The sequence below is a fragment of the Rhinatrema bivittatum genome, chromosome 4, assembly GCF_901001135.1.
Source record: "Rhinatrema bivittatum chromosome 4, aRhiBiv1.1, whole genome shotgun sequence".
NCBI classification, from domain to species: domain Eukaryota; kingdom Metazoa; phylum Chordata; class Amphibia; order Gymnophiona; family Rhinatrematidae; genus Rhinatrema; species Rhinatrema bivittatum.
In genome coordinates, this window is record NC_042618.1 from 366926823 (window position 1) to 366948581 (window position 21759).

The window sequence follows — 21759 nt, forward strand, 5'->3', positions numbered from 1 at the left end:
TTGGTGTCCTTTACCCAGGGTTTAATTTCTGAATGACCCAGAATAGCATTCTGCTACTTTTTTTCAGTGACCCAAGAAAGCGGAGCAGAGCTAGCAGTACAAATCGGCTCCAGCTCCTCTGTGGAAAGGCAGCATAGTAGATCATTTATGGTCTCCCAGCAACTGGAGAAAGAAAAAAAAATAAAAGCAGAGCTGTGTACCCTGAGATGGGGCAGCCAAATGGCCTTGATTTTTGTGCAGTTTTCCTGCAAAATTGGGGAAGCCATGTGGGAGACTGGCCAAGGTCAAAGATACACAGGGTGAATGTCTGTCAACTCCAACACTTCTGGGTGTGTCATCTTCCTACTTATCATGCTGGAAACCTAAGCCCTATCGTCTCTGCTGCTGGTGACCACATTTGGGGTGGGGAAAGGGACAAGACAGTGAGTGAGGGGATCAGAGGGAGGAAAATAAAACTGATGGTGGGGGGAAAGGGGCAAGAAAGCGAGAGGATATGGTTAGGGCAAGAGTAAGGGGATAAGGGAGGAGAAGGCAAGTAAGTGATGAGATATGCGAGAGCAAAAGAATGTGTGAAGGAATCAGTTGGGCTGTTTGTGTGGGGAAGATTTACTGGACAGGGTAATGTCAGGGAAAAGACCACCAGATACAAGGGGTGAGACTCAGGGGCTAGAACTACTTGGGAGGGTAGGGGAGAACGAGGACTCCTGGGATCAGGAACTGGTGGGGGAGAGGATCATTGGGGTACAGAGGAGGAGGCGGCGGCTAGAGAGAAAGGGCCACATTCTCTATACCCTTCCTTCTCCTTACCCCAACGATTCTTCAACCCTAGACTCCAGTGTTCAAGCCTGTTAATGGGGAAGAGTGTATTCCAGTACGTGTGCCATTTAGGAGAGAGTTTACACTCGGCTCTGGTCCTACTCTTTTGCATAAGTCACACCTGGCACCGGCTCTGCTCCACTTGACCTCCCCCACCCCAACCACAGACAGTTCAACTTCCTTTTTGTCAACAAATTAAGCCTTGCGAACGAGAGAGGCTACTAGGCCCTGGAAGCTGGAAACAGCACTGGAAGTAAAAATGCGGCAGTCAAAAAAGCTGTGGCAGTCAAAAAAGCAAACAGAATGTTGGGAATTATTAGAAAGGGAATGGTGAATAAAACGGAAAATGTCATAATGCCTCTGTATCGCTCCATGGTGAGACCGCACCTTGAATACTGTGTACAATTCTGGTCGCCGCATCTCAAAAAAGATATAATTGCGATGGAGAAGGTACAGAGAAGGGCTACCAAAATGATAAGGGGAATGGAACAACTCCCCTATGAGGAAAAACTAAAGAGGTTAGGACTTTTCAGCTTGGAGAAGAGACGACTGAGGGGGGATATGTTAGAGATGTTTAAAATCATGAGAGGTCTAGAACGGGTAGATGTGAATCGGTTATTTACTCTTTCGGATAGTAGAAAGACTAGGGGGCACTCCATGAAGTTAGCATGGGGCACATTTAAAATTAATTGGAGAAAGTTCTTTTTTACTCAATGCACAATTAAACTCTGGAATTTGTTGCCAGAGGATGTGGTTAGTGCAGTTAGTATAGCTGTGTTTAAAAAAGGATTGGATAAGTTCTTGGAGGAGAAGTCCATTACCTGCTATTAAGTTCACTTAGAGAATAGCCACTGCCATTAGCAATGGTAACATGGAATAGACTTAGTTTTTGGGTATTTGCCAGGTTCTTATGGCCTGGATTGGCCACTGTTGGAAACAGGATGCTGGGCTTGATGGACCCTTGGTCTGACCCAGTATGGCATTTTCTTATGTTCTTATGGAATATCTGAATCACTCGCCCAAGGATAGCAGTAGTCAGCTGCAGAGATCCAGGAGCAGGAGGCTCCTGAAGGAGAGGAACCTGGGGGATTATCTTTCAAGATAATTACCTTGAGTGAGGACTGTTACTGGGAGACAGGGAAACCAATTAAAGGGGAATGGAGAGAAAGTAAAACAGTGGCTAAGCCAAGAATTTCTTGGAGAAAACTTTTCAATGTCGTATACGGAATTTCTCCCAATACCTTGGGGAAATTTAGGAACCTTAAATTCAAGTGTCTAGTACTGTTCTCAAGAAAATATAACTCCAATTAACAAATGTTATTTCTTGCCTAAACCTAGAATAACATCCAATAGATTGAATCTGCAGGAAAACCTGAGTGAGATCCTTTAAAGTTCATCAATAGAAATACTGGACAGAGCAACATTACTGGTGTCTTATTACTACCATGGATATACAAACAGTAATGAAAAATTATTTCCAATTATTTCCGTTTTGGTTTTTTTTTTATGAGTGTGGCAGTTAAAATTTATCCTGATCTGGCCCCTCAACGCAAGCTAAATGTAGAAGTTTTTTAACTTTACGTCAAGCAGCTATAGATTTAGGTTTTTCCTACATATTAAAGTTTCCCTGTAACTGTGTTTTGAGGAAGGGCTCGGAATTATATATACTTTTTTCAGTTGAGAAATTAAAAGTTTTTCTAGATGCAAAAAAGCCGCCCACTTCATCACCTATAGTAACGTGAAAGATAAAATAAAATGCTGGATTAGCGTCAGGGCTTTTCCTTGAAAATAATGAATGGTTTAAATTCTCTCATATTTTTCCTATAGGATCCCTTCTATGATTATATGCTTTTTGGTAAAAGTGGTTATATAATTTGCTGTTATTATAATTTCTTCACTAAAATTGTTTAATTTTCCATTGTTATACCCATGTATTTCGGTTTTGCAAAATTTATTTTTGTAATATTGAAAATGTTGATAAAGAATTAAAAAAAAAAAAACAGTGGCTAGCACGCTCAGCTGGGCGCTGTGAGGAAAGAAACAGCAGACAAGATTAGTCAGCGCTCATACTGAGCTAGTTTGTTTCATTTCACTGTGACCTGGTTTGTGCATACAAATATGAATGGAGAATTAAAAACTCATTTAGGAATTAAAAGGGTTGTCTACTGTTGTCCTTCATCCAGGGTTTTGGCATTACAGTATTTTACAAACCAGTGAGCCAAGGTTTTGTCTAAGCTTGTATTTTATTACTATATCAGTGAAATGATAAATCACATTAACAGCCAGTAATGTAGGACTCTACTGTACAGCTACTACTCTCGATCAAACCTGTCTATGTAGGATTCCTCTTCTACATGCTGTAAGACAATGGGTATGCAATCATTTCTCTTCGTGTTTTGTCAGCCCCTTTTCTACAGTTTATTGCAATGCATGGAAATAATGGAATTATATCCTGGAGCTTATTACTAGATTTTTTGAATTTACTTGATTAATGACCTTTAAATAGCAGTTTAGAGAAATAATTATTTTAAATATAATGAAATTTCAGATTTGGATGTTCTATCACGCATTGTACTGCATTTTTTTTTTTTTTTTTAAATCTTTCCAAAGACATTTCTGTATAATCAATTACAGAGGTAATTTTCACAGGCGTTCAGCATGTAAATATAACATATTACTGTATCAATTTTCAAAAGTCAATTTACATGCGTGAAATGTATTTACACATGCAAAACCAGGTTTAAGCATGCAAATCTTTTTAATAATTCAAACAATTAATAAATAATAAATAAAACAGTGCTTGTGTATAGAGAGAGATCATAGAGATATATATGAGAAGGAATATGTAAAAAAGGAAAATTGGTTATTACCTGCTAATTTTCGTTCCGGTAATACCACAGGTTAGTCCAGACAAGTAGATGAAGTCAGAGAAACAAAACTTTGAGGCACTGCTACATAACAGAGAGTGCTACCTGCAGTCCCCTAAGTACTGACCTGTACTCGGGCTAACAGGGAAAAATATAGGGCTGGAAACCCCAAAAAACTGGATCCCAAAACACTCCCAAAAACTAAATCTGAAAAACCCAAACCATGAACAACTGCTCAAAGACCCTGAAAGGCAAACCAACTTGAACTACCAATTAGCAAAAAAACAGTCTTTTGGCAGTGACGGGATGGTTCTCTTGACTGATCTGTGGTATTACAGGAATGAAAATTAGCAGGTAAGAACCAATTTTCCTTTCCTGAACATACCCAGATCAGTCCAGAAAAGAGGGATGTACCAAAACACCCCTAGAATGGGTGGGAACCTGAAAGACCCGCACACAGAACACTCTCACCAAAGAACGCTTCTTCCTGCGCCCTCACGACCATGCGGTAATGTCTGGTGAAAGTATGCAGTGCGAATCATACCACAGCCCTACAAATCTCCTGAGGTGACAGCAACTGACATTTTGCCCAGGAAGTAGCTCATGATCTTGTGGAGTGCGCCTTCAGCCCTGCTGGAACTTGATGGCCCTTAAATATAAATAGGCCGAGGAAATAGATGTTTTTAACCAACGGGAAATGGTAGACAGAGGCCTTCTCCCCCCCCTTCTTCCTGCTCTTCCAACAAAAACACCCTGCCCCTTCCTAGTATCGAATAGAGCCCCCAGATACTCCAAGGACTGGGTCAGAACCAGATGGCTCTGACATATTTATGACCCAAACTAGTGATTAAAAGGTGTTCATCACCGCTGAAGCTATCTTTCGCACTCCTCCTCTGACTTTGCTCGAATGAGCCAATCATCCAGGTACAGATAAACTAGAACTTCTTTCTTGCGTAGGGCTGCAACCACCACCACCACCATCTTGATGAAGGTCTGTGGTGCCATCGCCAGTCCGAAAGGAAGGGCCCGAAACCGAAAACGCTGACCCAGCACTATGAAACGAAGAAAATTCTGATGGCCCATCCGAATCGGATTATGAAGATACGCCTCCAACCAGTCCAGGGACGCCAGAAACTCTCCTTTGTGACCTGCCGCTACAACCATGTGCAGCGTCCCAAAGGGTCCTGTTCACCTTCTGCAGATCAAAAATGGGATTGAAGATACCCTCCTTCTTGGGAACCACGAAGTAAATGGAGTACCTGTCCTGCCCTTGTACATCCCATGACACGGGCACTAATGTACGTAGATCCAGTAACCTTTGCAGCATCCACCACACAGCCTTCCTGCTTGCTGCGAGAGACCATGTGAGACTCGAGAAAGACCTCCCTAACAAGGCACAAAAATTCGAGAGCATAGCCATCTCTTATGACCTCTAGCACTCGTCAGAGGTAATCCTAGTCTACTCCACGTAAAAGCTGGTCAAGCTGCCCCCTTTGGCTTCTATGCAGGAGTGAGACATCCTGGCTTCTTTGTGTTCATTTTCCACCGCCTCTACAGCCTCCACGAAAGGACTGTCCATTGCCTTCACAGATGTGTTGAAGGTGGTCCTACCAGACCGAAATTGCCTCGAATCCCTGAACCGGGTTTGAGACAAAAACACCTTCTTACTAGCATGCTTATCCTCAGGTGACCTATTCCCCTTAGATTCTCCCATCTTCATCAACTGATCCAAATCATCCCAAAAGATCAGCTTCCTTTTGAAAGGGAGATTACAGAGCTGATCCTTCGACCACATGTCCGCTGACCAATTGCACAGTCACAAAAGCCTGCAGTTTGCCACTGCCGAGACCATACTCCTGGCAGACATGCGAACCAAATCATAGAACTCATCGGCTACATAAGCCACCCCAGCTTCTAATCGAGCTGAGTCCTTTGCTTTCTGCACCCCACACAGACAGGCCCTCTGCATCAAGCTGGCACAAACGGCAGCCCAAAGACTCAGCACAGGGAACTCAAACATCCGCTTCAGGTGTATCTCCAACTTGCGATGCTGCACATTCGACAAAATGGCAGCCCCCGCCAGCGGGATGGTTGTCTTTTAAGTGACCGCCGACACGGCAGAATCCACCTTCGGTACCCGCAGTATCTCCAAGGTCTCCTCCATCAAGGGATATAGCTTCTCAACTTCCTGATCTTCTTAGGTAAGGGAAAGGCACTTGGGGGTGCCCCTCAGCCCATCCAGGAACGGACTCACCCCCTCGCTATTCAACTCCTCCTGAGTTACTTTAATCCCAATTCCTCCAAGACCTGGGGAATAAGAAGGCATAGTCCACTTTCTTAAATAAAGGACAGCTCTAGGATCATCCCTCTCACATATTTCATCCGGATCCGGGTAGTCCTTAACTACATCCAGGTCCACACCCAGTGCCATAGTCTCATCAGCATCTGGAACCATCCGCTAGTGGTCCAAAGGGACATCCTGCGAATCATCCATGGAGTCCCCCCTCCCTGGAGTCCACATCTGACTCCATCGATGCAGTCCCAGATGATATAGTAGGCTCCCGGACCCACTTGCAGCCCTCTTAGGCTTCTTCAGCACAGATAGGGGAGGGCTGATTTTCACCCACTTCCCCTTCTCCCCCTTCCTTGCCAGGAAGGCTTTATGCATCAAGAGGATACATTTTGGCAAAAATCCCTCAGGGCCATCCGTCCCCTGCTCCAAGCTGTCGGAGTCCTCCCTCATCAGTGTCCCCCTTAACCACAGGAGAAAACGGGGGAGGGGTCTGGGTTCCCTAGTTAAAAAGGACTCCTGCTCATGGCCCTCCATGGATCCAGCTGCCTCGTGGGGCTTCCCGGACCCCTCGGCCGCCAATACTGTCATTCCCCCCCCCCCACACACACACACCCGAAGTGCAGGAACTCCGCTTCCCCCGCTGAGGAACCCTCCTCTCCCAAAGCACAACCAGGACAAAGGGAGCACGAATTTGAGCGTGTAGACTCCAGCCCACGTGTGCGGCACCCTTCTCTGCGTGGTTTGGGCACCATATCATGTGCTTCCGCTTGGATGGCCACCCTGCGACCTGCAAACACCACCAGCCTCAACTGCCACTCTGACATGCACCTTATTTTTTTCCTTAACCACGCTGCGCCATTTTCCGTGGCACGGAAAAATCAGTCGGGCACCACCGCAGAAAAGATCGCTGCTCTCCGGTCTCAGCACGGCCCCCAGAGACGTGCGGGAAAACAAACGTGGCTGCACCAACCGCTGCCACACCTCCTCCGCTACAGACCTGGCCGCTAATGTCGCTCCCCCCAGGACACAAGTGGAGTGGCGCAGTATTACCTTCTGTCTGCAGAGGCCTACAGTCCTCGCTGCCTCATGGCCGTACCTTCCACCTCCAACAACCAGCTGTTTGCCTTTCTGCTTTCTTTCTTTTTCTTTTTTTAACTTTAAAATCACAGATACAAAGGCAAAACACACACACAGGGGAACTTCCCTGATTCCGGGGCCTTGCAGACAGAGGCCTCGGAGGCCCTGAGGGAACCAGTCCCCTGTCTTTTAGGGCCCCGGGCATGATGCGGGCGAGCACAAGGCGGGGGTTCCCACCCCCCCAGATGCCTGACTCAACCTGAGGGATGGTCCACCAAGGAGCCTAACACCTCAGGGAGCTTCCTCCAAAATTCTCAATCTCAGACTGCAGGGTTGCACCTCCACCATCTGCTGGAGTCAGAGAGGACTGCAAGTGGCACTCTCTGTAATGTAGCAGTGCCTCAAAGTTCTGGTTCTCTGACTATCTGCTGGTAGGGAGGCAAAACCCACTTGTCTGGACTGATCTGGGTATGTTCAGGAAAAAGCTTTAGTTTGACCCTCTATGAGGCGTGGACACACTTTGAAAAAACGACAGAAGATGTAATATATGTCCCTTCTGCTGCCAAAGCTTTTATTCATCTAATTTAGTTGATTAACTTTCTATAGTTAATAAAACATCATTAAATAAAGTCTACAGCCCATTTAATATGTAGAGATCTCTACCAGTCCAGTCAACCAATTCAGGTTTGGAAGGACACAGAACAACAGTATGGGTGGTTAACTCCCCCATGTGGAAGAGAGTAAATGGTGAGCTTCTCTGATATAAAAACTCTAACCACCATTTTACCATGTGGAAATTTTGTCACCCTTAAGGGCAATTTTCTATTATGAGTTTAGTATGTTAATTTATTTCTAAGAATTCTGGTCTCCATGGAGACTTTTGGTTTCTTATGGATAGGGGAGTTTTCTTCCATCCTTCCTATCCCTATTTTTGGAATCCTGCAGACTGATAGGATTTATTTTTCCTTTGGGCTCTCATGAATTGGGACTCCGCTCTTTTTTCCCTTTTTATTGCATTGAACGCCCTCTTTTCTAATGCACGCCCAGCCACCTCTCCTGGGCGGGCGATACTGTATTTAAATGAGAGGTCGCACTAAAAAGGAGGCGCTAGGGACAATAGTGCGCCCCTAGCACCTGCTTAGCAGCGGAAGCCCAGGAGAGGTGGCTGTTAGTGGGTTAAGAAAACGGACGCTCAATTTTTACGAGCCACAGGTTAGGAAAATGGACGCTCGTAAAATTATTTTCTGCTTTTCTGCACACTTTTTCGGGCTGCTCAGAAATTAGCGCCTGCTCTTGCATGTGGTGAGAGCTATTAGTTTCGGTGGGGGGGGGGGGGGATTTGGACGCACGTTTTGGACGTGCTAAACCCCTTATTGTGTAAGGGGGCTGTGGACACGCATCTAAAACACGCGTCCAACCCGGGTTAAACAGTGCGCTCAGCTGAGCGCACTTTACTGTATCAGCTGGAAGGAAACCAGGATCATCTGTATCCTGAAGAAGGGATGATGGTGGTCCAAAAGGGAGAAAGGAGGGGAGAGAAGCTATCTTGGACTCCACCAGGTTCATGTGCATCTACAGAGGATATTGGAAGAAGAGGTGTTAGATCTGTACTAATCAGGTACTGTAAGGAGAAAGAGGAGTTATGAGAAAACTCCTGGAGAGGTATAAGATATGTGATTGGGGGGTTCTGTCTTTTTTATTTGTTTTTTTTTTTACATCTACATTAGACTTTATATACCACAAAATTTCAACTGTATGGGAGGGAAGTTGAACTTGCCCTAAAACATAGGGGAAGGGAAGACTACAAAACATGAAGACTGGGAAATGTATAAGACTTTAAGGAGTGTCAAATCTATTAAGAAATATCTGTGTAACATTTTAACTGATAAACTAGGCTGTAAAGAACATTCTATCTACTACATAATGTTTCAAGAGTGAGTTGGAAACTATTTCAGCTTCCATAGCTGGAAAGAGCTCATCAGTGCTGTGGATGAACGCTGCTTACCAGAGAGAAAGAAGAGATTGGGGCATAATTTACAGGGTCTAGAAGATCTTATTCTTCCTTCCACTCAGGGAATCCTGGAGAGTAACATGCAAGTAACAATATAGGAAGGTTCAACATCAGAGACTGTGTCTGAGATATGAACCTTTGGGACCTTTATCCGGGACTATTTGTCCAGGGGTTACAAATATAATTGTACTATAAAGTTAGGTTACACCACATGTAGGCCTCATATCATGGGTCCAAATTATTATAAAAGTGATGGTATTTAAGCAACCAGATCTGCATTAAAAAAAAAATCTTTGAAAACTTGGAGACAAAAAATGTACACAAAATACTTTCTGATTAACACAGATTCTGAATTTTAAGATAATCTGATAGCAGCACTGCAATGCTGCTCTCACAGCTAGAACGTCCCAGAGAATGCAATCACATGTTAAGAGGTAGACAGGACATTTTCACCAAATCATTTGGATTTGTGGTGTCCTAGAAGAGAACAGGCTGGTTTCTCAACCACACTGCTCTCTCTCAGTCCCAGAAAACCACCCACCAGAATATGCACAAGGAGGAAATAGGAGGATGCATATTTATCTCAGACATATGACTACAGGACAACATACTGTCAAGTGTTGATTTTCACCTCTAAAAGGTTTGGATTAAATCAATTTTCAAAAACATTTATTACCTTAACCATGGCTGCTTCGATGGAGCAATCTGGCAGCCCTGGTCTGTCCATCATTCCTGCAGTGAGGTAGGCCATGCTCTCCATTACATAAGCTTTCTCAGCCATAAGAGCAAACTTTTCCTGCCAAGTTAACAGTAATTAATACAATTCAGCATAAAAAGTAGTAGGATAAGGAACCCATAATGTACCTTAAATATTAAATTAGCGGTGTCAGGTTTCTACCTCTTGAATCCCATTATATTCTACATAATGCCTAAAAAGGCACTGGTTTTCAACCTGGTCCTCAAGAATCACCCAGCTAGCCTGGTTTTCAGGATATCCACAATGAATATGAAGAAGCTATATTTATATACAAATGGAAGCAATGCATCCAAATCTCTCATGCATATTCACTAAGGACATCCTGAAAAACAGATTGGCCAGGTGATCTAAGGCTCAGTAGGTCATTTTTTTTGTTCCATTTATCTTGCCTAAACCTTTTTTCTAATGTACAACACTTTAAAAAAAAAAATTGATTGGACGCCCCAAAAATTTCTCTTCTTTATCTAAGCATAGTAGCAATCTCTGACAAACTAATATTATGCATTATGGTGCTACAGACAGTTTTAACCAAGTAAAAACAGTACATTGCTGACAGAAATCCACAGGGGCCTCGTATTTTTTTTTCTGTTAACTATTCTGTTTATTGCCTGCCTGCTACTCTGTGAAAGCTTCTGGCTCTGGCAACCCTCATTGGGAAACAGGAACCTTTTTGAATGTACCACTGTGTTTCCACCTCCCTAATTAATGCCTCCCTCCATGGCCTGGCCATCACTGCATCAATCCTTTGGCTGAAAGGCATGGATCCTGGTTTCCTTTGGAGCTGGATACATGTGTGTTCTTGTATCTGTCAGTGTTTTCTTTAAATACCTCCAAGGTTTCCACGCATAGGTGGCAGGCCTCTTTCAATGGAATGGGGGCTCTAGAATGAGGGGTTATGAGAGGGAGGGTGAAAGGGGGAAGATGCAGGTGTAAGCTAAGGAAATATTTCTTTATAGAGGGATTTGGATGCATGGAACTGCCTCCCTGTGGAAATAGTGGAGACAAGGAATTCAGAAAAACATGGGATAAACAGAGGATCTTTGAGGGAGTGATAGGGATTGTAAAAGTTAAATAGTTGGTGTGGGTAGGCAGACTAGATAGGTCATATGGTCTTTTTCTGCCATTATTTTCTGCGCTTCTATGCTAGTGGATATTACTGTACAGCTACAGCCAGGCACTCTTCCACCCTGGGGGTCTATAAATGCTGCTTCTGGAATCAGTTCTAGATCTATGTGGCAGTAACAGCCCATGGGCCATAAACTGGAAGGCTTGTTCAAATTTTTGCAAAGTATCATGTTCTGTGAGGTGGCAGGTTCTGCTACTTGAAAGGACAACTTTCATGCTAAGAATTCAAAGTGGCTAATTATTTAGGCAATATAAAATGTCCATATGGCCAAAGAATACAGTTTGGACTCAAGCAGGCTGTGAGCCGCTTGTGGAACCTGAGGGACACTACTGACATCACTAGTGCTCTGCTACTGCTTGCATAAGATGAGAGAAGCAACACATAGTACTAGCATGACAGCTCTAAAAGGTATCATCCACCCAAGCTGGACAATAAGCTGCTTTAAATTTTGAGCTTATGGGTTTTCTTCGACTGTCCACAGACCGGGATAAATCCCCATGGTTACAATTATCAGCCACTGGCATCATCCTAGGTTGCATGATGACAGTTACAAAGCATACCTAAAAACACAACGGATAACTTTTAAAGAATTCCGCACAGCTCCATACATGTGCGTATATGGCTGCATGCAAATCTACAACAGAAATTTATAACCTGCACATATTAGATATGCGCAAGTTATAAAATATGCATAAGGCCACCCCCTAAATTATGTGCGTTTATTTCCTTTCGCACAAATATCTGCAATGCATTGAAAGTGCAGACTTTTCCTACCTATTTTAAAAACATTTGCGTGAAAAAAATTGTGAATTGCTCGAGTAAAATCCAGTTTACACGTGGAAATCAGTATGTTTTAAAACATGTAGGTGTAATTGAAAATACCAGTTCGCCAAAACCACCACCAATTCACCCAGTCCTTCTCCAAATTATCTAGACCCTCCTAGGTTTCACTCTAAACTCCCCCCAGTTCACCCAGATCTTCCATCCAACCAATAGTAAACAATAAAGGAACCTGATATCAATTGCGCAAGATAATTAGCAGGGCTAAAATTATGTAAATAAGTTGTGAAATGCACACGAGTATGTCTCTTATAATACTGCAACTTGCACATACACCTAGTGGCAACGCCCCTTTTTCCACGCATAAATGGGTGTGCAAGACTGAAAATATGCACATACCTTTGATGCTCATAAAAATAGCATATATGTGAGTACAAGCTACTTATGCATGTATATGCTAATTTTATACATGCAAATGTTTTGAAAATTCACCCCAATGTCTATATACCTAGGGGTCATTCTTCAAGCTATCTGTATTGGGACAAATTCTGCAGGTATTTTTAATCTTGCCTCAAATTTCAAAGCAAAAAGAATGTGCATACTTTCACCTTGAAACTTGCTACGGATACAAAGTACAATGATTCCGCTTACCATAAACAGAGTACTCTGTAGAAAATAGGTTGAATTAGCCATGACATGTTTTTTATTTATTTATTTTATTTTTAATATTCCGCTTTTCACACTTCTTTCAGCACTTCAAAGCAGATTACATTCAGGTACTGTACTGAGAGTGACATCATCCAACCATGCAAAAAGGACCCTTCTCTCTCAGCTTTTGCTCTACTGAGCATATGTAAGTTCCCACGAGTGCTGCCTTGTGAGTCCCTCAATCAATTATAGAGCTTAATTTTAGTGAGGCAGTCAACCTTCCAGGGAGAAGGGCAAGTATTAAGCATGGCTAATTCATCCTACTGTCTACAGAGAACCCCATTTACAGTAAACAAACTCATTTTCTCTGTTGACAAGCAGGGCTGAATTAGTCATGACACATAGGGTGTTCCAAGATGAGGGTTGCATGGCAGAACACTTACTGAAAAAGCAGCCTGGCTCCCCCATGGACAGTAGATTATAATATGTTATAATAATATGTTATAATTTTTTTTTTTTTTTGGTTACCATGTTATAATGTAAAATAGGGCGGACTACGCCCTATTCTCTTGGTTATCTGGAAACCGATGTGATATCTCGATTGAATGTCGGTATATAAAAGAAATAAATAATAATAATAATAATAGATTATTGAGCAAACAAACTAAGCAAAACTGTTTGTCCAAAGTTGCTGTCCTTCCTTGAAAGGTTGTCCAAACAATAATGAGACAAAGATGTGTACAGACAGACAATCAAGTTGCAGCTTTGCATAAGCCTTAGATGGAGATGGCTCTAAGAGGAGCAACAGAGTAGCCATGAACCACACTTGATCGGTTTTGACTGGTTCTGTGATCTAGAGGCCAGCCAGCACATAGCAATGCACAATGCAGTCTAATTTAACAGAGTCCATTTAGCCACAGCCACTCCGACCTGTGGGGATCACAAGAGACAAACAGCTGGGACACTTATTGGTGTAGTTGCATTCTTCTCAAGTAGTAAGCTCTGGCCCTCTTACAATCCTATGAATGAAGGACCTTTTCACCCCTGTATGTGATCTTGGAAACAATGTCAGTAAGACAATAGCCTGACTGATGAGGAAAGTGGAGAAGACTTTCAGTAGAAACTTCAGGTGAGTACACAGCACCACCCTATTGTGAAAAAATTGCAGATAAGACGAGTAAGAGACTAGGGCTTATAATTCGTTGATTCTTCTTGCTGAAATGATTTCTACTAAAAATACCACTTTCCAGGTGAGGATCTTCAGAGAAAGAGTCCAATGCTTCAAATGTAGGCTTTATCAGTGTACAACAGGCTTCGAGATTGGGGATTTCGTATACTATAATCCTTTCATGAACTTAGAAACTAGAGAATGAATAGAAAATCAGCTTTCTGTCCATGTATGGGTGGTAAGCTGCAATTCAAGTTAAGTGCACCTTCACAGAAGTGCAAAATCTGATGAAGAAAAGGTATCTAAAATCCTGAGGATGGTAAGCAGATGATCAACATCTCTAGATGACAAGTGAATAATCTTGTTCATTTTAAAAGCACAGGGCTTTCTTGCTGAAATCATATCCTCTACCTCCTATTGTAAAGCCCAAGGAAAAATTAACAAGTGTTCAATATCCATGATGTCAGATTGAGATAAAATAGATTTGTATGATACAGTTTGCCTCCCTCTTGGGTGAGGAGCAATGGCAAAACTCTTAGCTGAGTTGGAGGATTGTTGAACTAGGCAGGTGAAGCACACTTGTGTGGGCCATGCTTGATCCTTTATCACCTTTTGAATTATCCTGGCTACTAATAGCAGTGGTAGAAATGTGATCAGTAGGTTAGCATCCCCATCTGAGTAGAAAAGCATCCAGAGCGAATCTCGACTTGCTTGGAAGAATAAATTCAAACAGGTGCATTGACAGTTAACACCACAAAGAGAACAGGTAGTCTATCACTCTTTGATCTAATGATCACTTTTGGGGACAGAAAATTTGGCTGTAGTGATCTGCTACCATGTGTAGTGTGGCCATTGCCTTGTATTAGCCGGCAGAAATAAGACATGTACACAGAGATATTGGCAAATAGTATATATTCTGAAAAAAGGTAGTGACTGTAAGCCTGCAATATATGCAATAACAATGTTCTGATAAGCAGCATCATTGTGATTATATAGGACCACTGTCTGGTCAGATAAATGTAAATTATCCCTCTACAAGCTAACAGCAATAATTTAATCCAGAATAAACGCTTCTTAAAATCCTAAGCAATATAGCCAGTAATGTAATAGCAAAGCATGAGATATCTTATCCTAGCCAATAACTAAATATGTATATGGCAGCACAACACACACACGCAAAAAAAAATAAAAAAGATAGCAATGAAATATATACAAGACCACTTATGAGAATGGCCCAAGAGAAAGGAACCATCAGCAATGTCTCTAGAAAATGTGGTCTCGGTGAAGAATGGTTAGTGCGCTAGACACAGGAGTCACCTTGAATGGGTCTCGTGGTGATTGTTCAAGCTATGCTAATGGTGTTTTGCTGTGATCTCCTTTTTATGCTTCTTAGACCAGATATGGCTTGATGCAAGTTCACTCATTTTCTTTGTTCTTAGCAACTCAGAATCATCAAGCCACCACCCCACCAGAACACAACAGGGGAGAGACATGGGTCCAACAACTGCATGTCAGAAGTCAAGTATACATAGTGGCTAAATTCTCTTTCTGAACTACAGTGTCTCCTGCAGCTTAAGCAAAGTATTGTCTTCTAAAATATATTAGGGTAGAAGTAAAAGAACATGCTTCAGAGCTGTGTTCTGTCATTTAGCTATATTTCAAGGCAGTTTCTTATCACTAAGTTACAGTCTCTCTTCCTGCCTTTCCAGGCTTATATTCAACTATACTATTACTTAGACAAGGCAGTTCCTCATTCTCATTCTTGCAACAGAGGGGCTTAACTGAAACCGTTAGTTTCTTATAATAGCTGAGATTGTCTCTCAAACTGTCATTTCAGCAACTTTTTTTCTGGGGCCTAAGTGCTGGCTGTAACATCTATAATGGTAGTGCTGCTGTCATTTCTGATCAGCTCAGGTCTCTAAGTCTGTACTCCTCTCTCATTATGGGGTAAAATGATGCCTCTCATGCGACACCAAAGTTCTTCACATCTTCTCACCCTAAGATACCATGCTGGATATTCCTATGAGGTACATTGCTTGAAGATAGTCATAGGTCCTAAGGGCCCATACTCAAATCCTTTGGACTTCCTGGCAGATTACCAGGAGCCTGTTCCACCTTCCTTGTTCATGTAGAACACTGCAACTTGATTGTTAATTTGAATTACAATTCTTTTCCCTGTAACAGGTGAGCAAATGCCCATATGATATAGTGAACTGCTCAGCATTTATTTGATACCGGCATTCCCTTGTGCTCGGTAAGCGCCGTGTGCTCCCCAGCCTCTGACTGAGATGTCCACCACCACTGTCACCTGACATGGTAGAATTTGTGGAGGGGAATCAATTCTTAGAACCCCTGAGTTCAACCATCACCAAAGGGATGTTTTCATCCTTGGCATTATCTTGATAAGATGCGACAGAGGTGGACTTGAGTTGATCCCATTGTGATCATAGGACCCACTAAAGAGGTCTCATCTGAAGACAAGTGAACTGCACCATATGGACTGTAGCTGCCATGTGACAAGGATGACAAAAGTTGAATGTGCATGGGCAAGTTCCAATTCATCAGGTCTTGCCCTAGTGTTTGAAGATGGGCAACTCTGTCCTCTGGGAGGAATACTTTTTCCTTGACCGACTGAATCTATCCATGCCTCAATGAATTGGAGTCTCTGAACTGGGACCAGGTTTGACTTGGTGAAATTGATCATAAATCCCAGAGACTGTAGCAGATGTATCATTTGGGTTCATGACTTCAAGACTCCTGTTTCAGAGGGACCTGTCACTAACCAGTTGTCCAGGTAAGGAAAACAAACATGCCCTGATGACAAATGTGTGCCACCACTACTGCCAAGCACTTTGTAAAAACCCTTGGAGCTGCCAACAGACTAAAGGGTAGAAGCTTGTATTGGTAGTGTTGTTCCTCCACCATGAATCTGAGTTATTGCCAGTAAGATGGTTGTATGAAGACATTCCTGCTTGGATAAAGGATAGTATAGTTTGGAGGGAATTCATCTTGAATTTCTCCCTTTTCAGGTGCCTGTTCAGTCTTTGTAAGTCCAGGATGGATGTCAACCCTCTCATCATCTTTGGGTAAGGAAATACTGAGAGTAAAACCCTTTGCTACACTCGTTCTATTGCTTGTTGATGAAGTAGCATGCCCATCTCTAGACTAAGCAGAACAGAGTGAGATGGATCTGAATTGAAGGGCAAACAGTGACATTGCACTGACAGATGGAACAAGTGCAAGTGGTAACCACAATCTTAAGCACTCAGCAGTTTCTGGTGATCATTTTCCATTCTGGGAAGAACAGTTGAATCTCTCCCCCCCCCCTCTATTTCCATCAAAAACTGGGTCTCTCCTTTGTTTTAGGCTGCTGGGAAGGCTTCAGTTGACATAGTTCATATGGGTGTCCTCTAGTCGAAAGTTGTTGTTCTGACACAGGTGCAGCTTGGTAATGCCAATGTGCACAGAAGGGGCACTGTTGAAAATATGAACTCTAATACAAGAAAAATGGATGCCTTAGAACAGATAGTAGGTTAGTGGCAATCAACAAGGATTGAAGAAATACATGCTGCATTTTAATCTGTGCCATAATTTCCCTAACATTGTCTCTGAAGAGATTATATCCCGAACACAGGACATGTGCCAGTTTATCGTGGATGCCCTCTTGCAGGCTGATAACCCACAACCATGCCATTTTTCTGGTTCCAATGGCAGAAGCTGATCTCCTAGCTGTTGAATCAAAAGATTCCTAGACTAACCAAATGTCTCAGTTCCTTCCTGGGAGGGATATTAGAAAGAATATTTGTTTTCTATGGTTTCTTTAGTGCAGACTCCACTACTACCAATTGGTGGGGAAGTTGGACCACCCCAAACCAGGTGCCTGCTGCACCCAATATTTAAGATCCAGTTTTCTCATAACTAGTGGACAAATATAGCAGGACTGTCCAATGTTCTTGTTTACAAGTCCTTTAGAATCTGGTGGACAGAGAGAAGTGCTGGTTCAGACAGTCTCCAGCACATGGAAAATATCAGATATCTCTTTGTGTGGGTCTTTATCTCTCTGTTCATGGATATTGATGGCATTTTCTCACTTATTGAAAACAAGAGATCCTCCAGTGGAGATGAGTACTCTGCCCACAGAGTCCTTCCGAATCCAATAAGGGAAAAACACTCACCAAGACTCTGAAGACAAAGGTGACTGAGTCAGAGACCTTGATCATCCCTCAGAGTTAATCACTAGGTGGTTGTGAATCAGTCACTCTGTGGCCCTCATCTCCCAAAAACTGGTTGGATTCTTCTAGCGCTAGAGATGAGTCCGATACCTGAGGGCTAACTCCAAGAATAGGTAGGTCTTGCACTAGGGTGGAAGTAACTGGGTCACCCTCTTGAGGAAAGGCATTGCCCAAATGAGACAGTATAGAAACACAAACATGAAGGCATAAAAAGACCATATGGCCCATCCAGTCTGCCCAATTTTAGCATTATAATTCATCACTTCCTTAGAGATCCCCTGTATTTAATCACTTGCTGTCTTGAATTCAGTTAGTTAAACATAGAAATAACGCCAGATAAGGACGAAACGATCCACCCAATCTGCCCAGCAAGCTTATGATTATGCTAGTAACTGCTGCTGTTACCCCCATGCTTATCAGTTTTTCATACCGTAAAAAGCAGGGCCCTCTTTGGATACTGTTTGAATTCAATTCCCCCCCCCCCCTTTTTTTTTGTCTCCATCACCTCCATTGCATCCACCACCCTTTCTGTAAAGAAATATCTCCTAAGATTATTCTTGAATCTACCCCTTTCACCCTCATCTCTTGACACCTCGTTCTATAGCCTCCCTTTCCACTGAAAAAGGCTCACCTCCTGTGCATGGAAATCTGTGATAGATTTACTTTTCTCAATCATATCTCCCCTCTTGCCTTTACTCTAGGGTATACATGTTTAGATTTTTAAGTCTATCCCCATATACTTAGAATGAAGACCACTAACAGTTTTAGTAGCCACCCCTCTGGACTGACTCCATCCTGTTCATATCCTTTTGAAGGTGCGGTCTCTAGAATTGTACACAGTATTCCAAGTGAGGTCTCACCAGGGATCTATACAGGGGCAATAACACATCCCTTTCTCTGCTGATCAGTCCTCTCTCTATGCAGCCAAGCATTTTTCTGCCTTTTACCACTGCTTTATCCACCTGTTTGGCCACCTTGTTTATCAGATACAATTATTTTCAGATCCCACCCTTCCTTTATGCTTAGAAGAATTTCACTCCAAAACTGTACTTTCCCCTCAGATTTTGCATTCTAAATGCATTACTCTGCTTTTTTTTTTTTAACATTAAATCTTAGCTGCCAGACCTTAGACCATTCCTTGAGCTTTGCTAGATCCCTCTACATGTTTTCCACTCCTTTCTGGCTGTTCACCCTTTTACAGATTTTGGTATCATCAGCAAAAAGACAAACATTTGCCGACAACCCTTCCGTTATTGTTGCTCACAAAAATGTTGAAAAGACCCTGTCCAAGGAATGATCCTTGAGGCACACCACTAGTAAAATCCCCCTCCTCAAAGAAAACTCCATTTACCACTACCCTGTGTTGCCTCCCACTCAGCCAGTTTCTAACTCAGTCATTCTAGGACTCATAATCAAGGGCACACACATTATTTACAAGTCTTCTGTGCAGAACTATGTCAAAGGCTTTGCTGAAATCCAATTACATTATGTCAATCGCTCTCCCTTGATCCAATTCTATGGTCACCTATTCAAAGAAATTGATCATATTCATCTAACAAGATTTACCATTGGTAAAACCATGCTACCTCAAAATCTTGCAATCCATTAGATTCCAAAAATTGCACTATCCTCTATTTTAATAGTAATTCCATTAGTTTGCTCACCACAGAGGTCAGGCTAACTGGTTTGCTTTTCCCAGCCTTCTCCTTACTCCACTTTTATGAATAGGAAGCACATCCACCCTTTTCCAGTCTTCCAGAGCTACTCCAGATTAAGAAAGCATTGAAAAGGTCAGCCAGCGGAGTTGCCAGGACATCTCTGTTCCCTTAGTACTTTTGGATGTATCCCATCTGGTCCGATCACGTTATCTACTTAAGGTTTAGTTAGCTCCTCATGAGCACACTGTTCTGAAAATTGATCAATGTTTACCTCACTTCCAATATTATTCTTTATTAATTTTTTTTTTTTTCAATGATTACATCATGAAAACATTTACAAATATGTATCCCAATATTTTAGGCAATTATACATAAACCAAACCATAATATTTACTATTGTTGTCCAATATTATTTGTGTTTGATTTATGTGGTCCTGCTCCAGGCCCTTCCACAGTAAACACCGAACAGAAATATTTATTAAGCAGTTTTGCTTTTTCTTTATCAGCCTCTACATATTCCTCCCCTTTACCTTTGAGATTCACAATGCCACTTTTCTACCACTGGTAATTCTAAAAAAAAAAAAAAGCGTTGTCCCCCCTTTTTACCATATTTTCTATTTTTCCTTCTATTACAATTTTCGCATTCCTGACCACTTATTCCCAGCTTCTCAATTTTTCCAGATATTCTTGCCTCTCTTCCTCTTTCTGTGATCTCTTGGGGTTTATGAATGCTAACTTTTCTCCCTTATCTTTTCAGCTACTTCTTTAGAAAAACATAAATGTTCTCTTTATTCCTCTTCCCTTTATTTACATTCCTAACAAAAAGATTAGTTGTCCTTGTGATATCTGCTTTTAGTTTTGCCCACCACCCTTCTACATCCCTTAAATTTTCTCATCCAGCTAACGACTCCTTGAAGTACTCCATTTTGAGAAAGTTAGTTTTCTTGAAGTCTAGGACCCTTGCTTAGCATGACCCTTCATCTCTTGCACCCTAATATCGAACCACACCATCCAGTGGTCACTAGGTTCCTAGAAGATCATCCACTACATCATCAGATATACTGTCCTCGTTGGTAAGCACCAGGTTCAGTATCATCCCTTCCCTATGGGTTCCATTACTAGTTGACAGAACAGTTCTCCTTGCAGAGAATCCAAGATCTCCCTACTTCTAGAAAATACTGCAGTTGGGATGACCCAATCAACATCTGGAAGATTAAAATCCTCTAGCAGCAGCCCTTTCACAGCAATCCTGTGAATATCCTCTGTCTATAATAAAAGAAGCCCTCCTTGGCCCTGGCAACTAAGGAGGTAAAATAATTTCCTGATCAATTCAACTATGTGATCCATAGACTGAGGCATCCTTTGGGCAGGTGTTGGCGAAAAAATGTCTGCTTCTGAACCAGTATAGGATTGTCACTCTAGGAAGTTTCTCCTAGGCTCCACAGAGAGGCTCTGGACTGAGCCACCTAGGTTCACGCTGCTGAGGAAACCAAGAGTAAGATGAAGCAGATGGGAGCTAAGGCTTCCAGTTGAAGTGTCCTAGATTTTGCGCTCTTCCCCAATGTTACCACAGAGGTTTCAGTGGGCTTGGGATCCAGATAGAAAAATTTGGAAGGAGGCATAGGAATTTTCTTGGTCAAGGAAAGATGAGGGGAATTGGAATTAATCACCTTCCGGTCTTGCCAACATTGAAGGGTCCAGGGAATCCAGATGTACTTATCTTGTGCCTGTACAGACAGCCCTGTACCAACACCACCAAGGGTATCGTCTTCACTGGTGCCAAATGTTTAAGTGTCAACAGCACCGCTGAAGCCTGGTGTATTATTAATGCTGAAGGCCTCAAATGCATTGATGGAGCAGACTACAAAAGCACCAGACAATTCTGCTTTGACTCCTTGTGCTTAGCACCAAGACCTTATGCTTCAATCGTGTCAACTATCCTGGATCTCTATGACTAGACAGTTCCACAGAGGTAAACGCTCTCTGTTGAGCTGATGCACCAGGTTCTTGCCCCAATATCACAGAGGAATCTGGTGCCCAACTTTTAAGCTCTGGTAGATATAAAGGGTCTAAAGTCGAACTCTTCCTCGACCCCAGGGCTGCCCTAGATGAGGAGCTTTTACTCAATTCACAACGCATGAAGCTCACTGATGAGAAGCTATTACAGCTCTCAAGCTCAGCCATCCTGTAAACCCGGTCTTCTGCATCATGGAAGACATCCGGTTACAATCAAAACAGTTGCTGGTGCCATGGTAATGGCCTAGACATAGGTAGCATAAGTTGTGTTCATCTACGATTGACATTTTATGACTGTAAATGTAGTCCT

At 42.5% G+C, this 21759-nt stretch overlaps 1 protein-coding gene across 1 annotated transcript in view; it reads right to left on the reverse strand.

Annotated features, from left to right (window-relative positions):
• Positions 1 to 21759, reverse strand: part of ACAD9 (acyl-CoA dehydrogenase family member 9) — a 149559-nt gene that overhangs the window by 45450 nt on the left and 82350 nt on the right. The window contains exon 11 of the mRNA XM_029600815.1: positions 9741 to 9860. Coding sequence (XP_029456675.1) covers positions 9741 to 9860 — 120 coding nt within the window. The remainder of the gene's footprint in view (positions 1 to 9740; positions 9861 to 21759) is intronic.